This window comes from Dama dama, chromosome 13 (assembly GCF_033118175.1).
Source record: "Dama dama isolate Ldn47 chromosome 13, ASM3311817v1, whole genome shotgun sequence".
NCBI classification, from domain to species: Eukaryota; Metazoa; Chordata; class Mammalia; order Artiodactyla; family Cervidae; genus Dama; species Dama dama.
In genome coordinates this window covers 43,180,005-43,188,525 of record NC_083693.1, presented here as the reverse complement: position 1 = coordinate 43,188,525, position 8,521 = coordinate 43,180,005, and the positions used below count along the sequence as shown (strand labels likewise).

At 49.2% G+C, this 8,521-nt stretch overlaps 1 protein-coding gene across 1 annotated transcript; it reads left to right on the top strand.

Moving 5' to 3' along the window:
* Nucleotides 1–2,029: 2,029 nt before the first annotated feature.
* On the top strand, nucleotides 2,030–4,156 carry LOC133067954 (mast cell protease 1A-like). The gene is made up of 5 exons (XM_061159040.1): nucleotides 2,030–2,132; nucleotides 2,327–2,474; nucleotides 2,965–3,100; nucleotides 3,291–3,548; nucleotides 3,884–4,156. Exons 1-5 carry the CDS (start codon nucleotides 2,078–2,080, stop codon nucleotides 4,043–4,045), a joined length of 759 nt encoding a protein of 252 aa, XP_061015023.1. The 5' UTR covers nucleotides 2,030–2,077; the 3' UTR covers nucleotides 4,046–4,156.
* The last annotated feature ends 4,365 nt before the right edge of the window (nucleotides 4,157–8,521 follow it).

The window sequence follows — 8,521 nt, the reverse complement described above, 5'->3', positions numbered from 1 at the left end:
ATCCTTTAACATTTTGCTCAAATAGTGTTTCACAATTCTGGTTATGTTTCTCAAGCTCTTTTATGTTTTTTGTTGCTGCTGTGACAGATTATCTTTACAAATGTATCTTCAAACTGGTTGTTGTTCATATATGTGAAGGCTATGGCTTTCCTTTTACTTTTGAAGTAATCTCAGGCTTACAGAAAAGTAGCAATTATGATACAAAAGCTTTTATTTTCCTGAACCATTTGAGAGTAAAGTTACTGACATGGTGTTCCATCAGTTCTCAAAAACTTCAGAGTGCAATTTCTACAAACAAGGGACTGCTTATGCGACCACAATTCAACCATCAAAGCCAGGAAATTAACATTGATGCCACCAATACCATCTAATCTTCAGACAGTAAGAAATCGGGGCACTTGCCTTAATATGCTTAATTATTTGATTAGTCCCCACAGAGATTTATAAAACACTTCTCTTACTCATCTTCTCCAAGTGCATCCCCTGCTCTCCCCACCCAGGCCCTGGTGATCCATGTCAGGCAGCCACTTCAAAGCAAAGCCCACCTCGCCCTATTTGTCCTGCTCTGACACATCCCACCAGATGCCCTTTTCTGTTGGAGTCCCTGAATCCTCCTTGGGCTCCTTTACCACCTACTGGTCAACCCTTGTGCAAACACCCTCCTCACAGCCCTTGGATGTTCACTCCCTACGTAGTAGTAGTACTAACAGTCGCTCAGTTGTGTCTGAGTCTCTGTGACCCCATGCACTGTAGCCCGCCAGGCTCCCCTGTCCATGGGATTCTCCAGGCAGGAATACTGGAGTGGGCTGCCATGCCCTTCTGCATTCCCTGTGGAAGGCAACATTCCTCACCTCACTTGTATTCTGATATCTCATCCAGGTTGTCCAGTGCGGGGTGTCCGAGTCCGTGTGGGATGAGGACACCCCTTGGTTCACTGTGACTCTCTTGCCAGAATCACTATTGACCATGCGATTTGTTTCTTTAACTAAGGTCCTGTTTCTTTTTAAGAGGCTTGGGATCAAGATGTTTAGAAACAACAATTTCTTTGATGCCATGACTTCCCCCATTTTCATGATGGGGACACGACTGCCTTTGCCTGTCTCCATCCCACATGGAGATATGGGATGTGACTGCAGCAAAGGAGGTCGAGGGCCCTCCTTCTTTAACCTGGGTGAGGGGAGCTCTTGATTGCTTTAAGCAGTGGGATATGGTAGAATAGGTGCCATATGACATCAAAATCTAGGTAATGAAAAAAGCACAGCTTCTAGTTGGCTCAGTTTTTAGGAGATGCTCACTCTGGGGAAACCAACCGCTGTGTTATGAGGGAGCCAAAGAATCCCATGAAGTGAGACTACTTGAGGGACTCTTGTGGAGAAAAACCAACGTGCCGAGTGGATAGCCAGCACCAACCATTGGGTATGTGTGAGCAATCCTGCAAGTGATTTAGCCTCCAGGCTTCAAGCAACCCTGATGCCAAGGTGAGTAGAGGGATGCCATCCACACTGTACCCGGACCAAAATGCAGATGGGTAAAGCAATGTTGCTGTTATTTTAAACCACTGAGTCCTTTAGTAAGGGGAATAAGCCCTCTTCAGCATCACTTTCACAGCATTATGTCTATTTCACACCATGGATCTTGCCTTTATAGTTTGATCATGATGGTTTATCTCCTCTACATGAAGCAAGGAATCTCATTTCCAATATTTCTCACATTCTTGCTGAAGAAGGGGTCTCAATGCACAATCACCTTGGTGATCTCAAATGAACCACACGAAAACATTCTTTGATCTCTCATCATGAGGCCCAGGTTTCTGGGGCTCAGGCACCTGAGGGCTTAAGGACTGGCTGATGGAACCACCGCCCCCCCAACCCCGACCCCTGCCCCACCCAATGGATGAAAACTCAGCAGACGCTTTAATTAAATCCAAATTCACAGTCCACTCTGACTCCAAAAAAGTGGTTTGAGGCTTTCAGAGAAGGTTCACATGATAAGGCCAGAGTATGGGAGGGGACAACTCAGGGTTAAAAGACCAGAAGGAAGCAGCAGCTGCTCAGAGCTGGGCAGTCTTCCTGGAGAGATGGTCTTGTTCTTGCTCCTGGTGGCCCTTCTTCTGTCCCCTACTGGGGAGGCAGGTGAGTGACGGTCCCACCCTCAGAGGCCCAGTCCCACCCCACAAGGATGGACCTGCTCAGACAATACACTCATGCACAGCCTGGGTCTGGTCCATCTAAGAAATTATCTGAACTCAGGAAAACCGTGATCCCATCTCCCCTCTTCAAATTTTGGCTCCCTGAGCACAGCGGGCAGGCTGGAATCTTTCTTTCAGGGAAGATCATCGGGGGCCATGAGGCCAAGCCACACTCCCGTCCCTACATGGCATTTCTTCGGTTCAAGATTTCAGGGAAACCTCACATATGTGGGGGTTTCCTTGTGCGTGAGGACTTCGTGCTGACAGCAGCTCACTGCCTGGGAAGGTGAGGAGCAGGGCCTGGGCCTCCATGCCTCTGTTGAGCCTCCCAGGGAACCCTCTTAGAGCTGTAGACCTGTGCACCCAGGTAACAGAGGAAGCTATTCAGAGGACAGGTGAGCACTGGGGAGAGAGGGACAGGTCAATGCCAGTCGCGCATGGAGGGAAGGGACTGATCAAACCTGGAACATAAGGAAACCAAGGTTGTGGCCTGGAGCCCACAGTGCAAATGTGAGAAATTCCTGTTTTCCTTCGAGACAGTCAAGCTTGTGCAGGACTGAACACCCTCCGTGGACTCCAGGAACTGCCACCCTGCCCAGGCTGCCAGGGAGCAGACAGTTTAGAGACGCTCAGCCCCAGGGCCCATCACCTAGAATTTCGCCACACCCTCCCCCTGCCCCGCCCCAAGTTTTGCCCTGTCCCAAGCTGAGCTCTTTCCCCCTGGCTCCTGGGTCGTTTCTCCTGTGACACCCGCCCTCTCTCTGCTCTCTGTGCAGCTCAATTGATGTCACCCTGGGGGCCCACAGCATCATGGAACGAGAGCGGACCCAGCAGGTCATCCCCGTGAGGAGAGCCTTCCCGCACCCACATTATAATGATAAAACATTTGAAAACGACATCATGTTACTGCAGGTGGGACCCGTGGCTGCACTGACTCCGGGACCCTTCCATCCAGGGCCCTGCATCCCCCATGACCTCATTCCTGACCCTCCTCCTGTATGACCCCTTCTGTGGTCCCAGGGCTGTGAGGAGGCAACCCCATGACTGTCCTGCGGCTTCTGTGGGCCATCAGTAGGTGAGAATGCTTGTCCTCTACCTTCAGCTGACTAGGAAGGCTGACATGACGGATGCAGTGAGCCCCATCAGTCTGCCCAGGAGCTTCGAGAAGGTGAATCCAGGGATGATGTGCAGTGTGGCCGGCTGGGGGCGACTGGAGGTAAATATGCCCTCTGCAGACAAACTACAGGAGGTCGACCTTGAAGTCCAAAGTGAGGAGAGATGTATCGCTCGCTTCAGAAACTACATCCCCGTCACGCAGATATGTGCTGGAGATCCAAACAAGAGGAAGAATTCTTTCTCGGTGAGATCCCCAGTGTTGTCCATGCAAAACCCTGGGCCCAGCTGAGCTGTGAGGACGGGGGGCTGTGGGAATGAACCCCGTCCCTGTGTCCGCAGCCTGTCCTCCTATCTGGTCTCAGTCCTGTGTCCCTGGGGGGTGAGCACTGCTTCACAGTCACAAATGGGCAGGGGCTTCCTGCAGGTGGAGCAGCAGGATTGTCAATGCAAGGATGAAACCTCGGGACCAACAGGACCCTGATGTCAGCCAGGACCCCTAACAAAGACCACCCACCCCAGGGTGGGAGGGAGACTAGGCCTGAAGAAGCAGGGCTCAGCCCTTGCTCTCTCTGCCCGCAGGGTGACTCCGGGGGCCCGCTCGTGTGTGACGGTGTGGCCCAGGGCATTGTGTCCTATGGAGACGTGTATGGTACGGCTCCAAATGTCTACACCAGAATCTCCAGCTTTCTGTACTGGATCCAAAAAACAATGAGACAGTACAAACAGCAGGGATCAGCCTGAGGTGCACCCTGGGATGGACCCGTCCATCTTCTCTGGGAATGGAGGCGTTGGTCAAAGTGTGTGGAGGAAGGCTGTATGGAACTTAATAAACTTTCATCTCTTGAGCAGAAATCACTGATTCCTCCTTTATTCACATATTCATTAGGTACCTACTATGTCAGGGAACCATCTCTTCCCATTTCTGATCTGTCACCAGCTGCCCCCCACCCCAGCCCATACACCGCGCCTCCCAGCCCCACCTTCCATCTCTGGAATAAAAACACCTGCTTTACTGACAGCCCGCTCCCTCAGTCATGTGTCCCCAGGGCCAGCTCCCCTCCAGGCTGCCCGTGAGCTCCAGCAGAGAAGGGAGACCCCTCTCACGAGTACAGGGCCCTCTTGATTCTGACCCTCGTGTCTCATCCATACGCCCTCCTCCTCATCCACACCGACTCCCCTCCCCCACATCCCAGTGCCCAGGGGGCAACAGAAGAGAATCCAGATTTGGAAAGAGGGCCACCTGAGAAGCTCTGGGGTTGAGGGGGGCACTTGTCCACCCTAACAGAAGTGGGGGAGGTTTCCAAAGATGTGGCTCACCCCATGAGTGTTCCCTCCCTGCATCAGAGGAGACAGAGATCAGAAGCCTGAGAAAGTTTCAGGAGGGCTTCAGGATGCCGAGGGCCTACTTCAGTGCCTGTCACAGCGCTGTCTTGGAGTCCTGGGTACAGGGTTCTGTGCAGCCTCTGGTGTCCTGAGGGCACATCCTCCTTCAGCCCCAAATGACCCTAAGGGAGCTCTTCCACCTTGGGCTGAGCCAGCCTCTCCCACCTCCATCATACTTACATGTGTGTATATTTATCTCTAAAGGAAAGTCATTGTTGAATTTTTTTCGATTCAAGGTATCCTAATATTTATTTCAAAGGTGCCCCATACCTAATAGCTTATTGAATAATTTTTTCTCTTCTATTTTTCAATAATCTCTGAATTTCATGTAAGAATCTATTCAGGAAAGTTATTTCATTTTTAAAACATGCAGCTTAGAGATGACTGAGCTAAAGAGAAGTGGTTTGCTGGAAGTTCGCATGGTGAGTGAACTTAGACCATGGCAAAATGTATTTTGCATGTAAAAGCAACACAGATAATCATATGAAGATAGCTAAACACAGTACATCTAAGTAAGAAATTGAAAATTGCCTATAATTTCACCACCCGCAGATCATCACCATCAATGGTTAAGCCTGTGTCCTTCTGCTCTGTTGTTTATTTGTAAGATGCTCTTGCCAGAACTCACTGGGGACTGGCTTGTTTAGAACTCCTCATGTGACCTTTTCCATTCCTCTTTCTTCTTTCTCATACTGGTGACAGTGTTGGAATCATCTGCACATGTTCAGGATGGCCTGGCCCAGAGACATCAGAGATGTGATTCTCTGGACTCTGGACAGAGAATATTAGTAGGGATGAATTATTAGGGTGATCAGCATCACTTATCTCATCGCCACACACCACTAACCAGATTTTTGGAGAGGAAGGTCTCCCACTCATAGGAACCCTGTGTTGGATGGGACAGCCCCCAACTCAGCTCAAGGGGTGCTGGATACCTCAGCACAGAAGCCAGTCAGGTCACTGAATGCTGAAGGACCCGGTGATGGTGCTTTTGGTCCAATGAGTATCAAGTCCAAGACTTTAGTTCAACATAGTGGGATATGAAAATTTCTGTCATAAATATTTACATTTGAAGAGCTGATTGTAAACACCACAAAAATGTGAGGCTGGAGCCCTGGCAAGATAGGAAATGGGGTCTCTGTTTGGTTCCCTTGGTGAGCCCAGGTCTGTCTGCTCCCAAACCAAGCTCAGCCACCTCCTCACCCTTGGCAACAAGCAGACCCTCATCGTGGTCCTCACCACTTGTCCTCTGGCCACCTAGTCTAGGCCCTCCTCTGCCTCCTGTCGGCTTCACAGGGGCAGCAGCCGAATCTCCCATATCCCTGGACCTCCCCTATTGAGTAATTATTCATGATATTATCAGAATCATAAAAGCACCAAGAGTGGAGAAATGGAGATTCAGTTATTGAGGGGCTCCTGGGGATCTAGCTCCTCTTGGTGTGATAGGGAAGAACTTTGGTATTCTGTTCATTAGTCACTAGTGGTATATTGCCTATAACATTAATTATACATGATAGCACATCTCTGGGAACACTGGCTCCCAGGTAATGAACTTTAAGCTAAAATACCTTTGTTTAGCTCACAGGAAACAAGCCCACTGATGAAAGACTGCAGAACAGAAGAAATTAACACAACCGTCCTGAGGCTGACTGGAATCAGGAAATGTTTAACTTTATTCTGCTCCCTTCTACTATAAAAGTAGCCTGAATTCCAGCCCAGGCTAGGTGGTCTTTAAAACATGAATCCACCATCTTCTTGGCCTGATATCTTTCTGAATAAAGTTGCTATTCCTTCTTTTAACAACTCATCTCGTGATTTATTGGCCTGTTGCTTAGCAAGTAGTACCAGCTTGCACTAGATAACACTGGCTGCCCCACAGGCGTCACTTTCTTATTCCTTCTGGTGAGACTTTGTGTGCGAGTGGGGTGACGGTGTCATTCTCTCCCAATCCAGGGCAGAAAAGGTGGATATCTGTAGCATGCTGACACCCGGCTGAGGGGAGCACACCTCTGGGAGGTCTGTGGGGGCCCTGAGCCTCCCCTGCTTCCTTCCCCTGTGCTTTTGTCTGGAAGGAAGAAACCCCAGCAGCTGTGACCTGGACAGACCTTTGGGAAGATGCAGCTACTCCTGCTACTGATGGCCTTTCTGCTTCCTGGGCAGGGACTCGTGAGTGACTGCCCATTCCTGATGGTGTAGCCCATTTCACTAAGCCGCCCGCAGTCCTGACCCTTCTGCACCCCTCCAGTTTCTGAACCAGGTCCCATCCCAACGAAGAACACAAATTTGATGCCACATAGATGCTCAGCAAGGAGAGGTGGCAAGCAAGCAGGAAGATTGTCACTAAGATCTTCCATGGGTCTCAGCCCCTCTCACCACCAGAAAAATGGGCTGTGCATTTGGTAGAGGATGTGAAGCTACAAAACACACATAAGTACAATTCCTCACACCAGCCAGGAAAACAACTCAGACAAACCAACCACAGTATGGGAGTTGTCAGTGGACCCAGCTTATGAATCAGTGCCTTCCACCCCTCACTCCTGTCCAGGATAGGAGGCAGGTGTGCAATTGATCAAAGGTGATAGATGACAGTATCCAGAGCTCTCCAGGTGTCTTGGCTCTTTCCCAGGCCCCGAGCAGCTCACTTTCTGCCCCACCTCCTCCACCTCTCAGGCCCTTAGCTACACCATTGTCTCCACCCACCCCGTGACCTGAAATCCCAACAGCACTATCCCCAACAACCTCAGCGAAAAGCTAACAAAAGGCCACTAGCGCAGCCAAAGAAAATTTTCTGAGATCCTGCATGCGTTATACCCTAGGACATGAGGATTTTAGAAAACTCACCTCTATAAGTTCCTCATGCAAATGCACATTAATTTCACAATATTCCTGGGAAAGCTCCCAGAAGCCCTGCACTCATGTCATTGAAAGGCACAAGACACAGTGTCACTCCCCCAGGGCTGTCTGTCACCCCAGTGTCCCCTCAGCTGCAGCCCTGCCCTGATATCACCGCCCGTCCCGGCTCCTGGGCCGCATCTCCTGTGACCCCACGCTCCTCACACCCCTGCTCTGCTCTCTGCAGCTCAGTCAGCGGCACCCTGGGGCCACAGCGTCAAGGAGCAGGAGAGGGTGCCGCAGGCCCAAGTGATTTTTTCCATGGAGAAAGATGTGTCCTTACAGACACCATAGAGACATTTGCTTTCCTAAGCACCACTTATTTAGGAGGAAGAAAATAGTTTCTCACCACTCTGCCATAAAACCATCATAAACCAAGTGCTCTATGTTTGTGTAGAATGTCTCAATGTGTGCGGGATCCCTATCTTGTCATCGCTGTCTCTATGGCCCCATCAGTACCACACTATCTTCACTACTATGACTACATTTGTTAAAGCAAGAGCTCCCATCTTACTCTCATTCTTTAAGCCTGTCTTCTCCAATGTTGGCTACTGGTTTTCCATGTCTATTTAGAACCAATAAAGTTCTGTGAAATACTTCCTGAGTACAATGAATCTGTAGATCACTTTTTGGAGAATGAATACCTTAAAAATATTGTCTCTTCCAAACAGGAATGTGCAATATCTTTACGATTCATACTTAGTTATTTCACCATTTCCATGATTTTAATGTTTTTTTAAATTTCATTTTCTATTACCATGTAGATAGACAGATGATTCATGTTTCAGTTGATTTTGTGCCCAGAAAATTTGACAATTCCTAATTGTAATAATTGATCTGCAGGTTCCTGGCTATTCTTTTTGTATATTATAACTTGAATATCCAGTTTTATTTCCTCTTTCCCTGTCTTATACCTTTTACTTCTACTGCTTGCTTAACTGC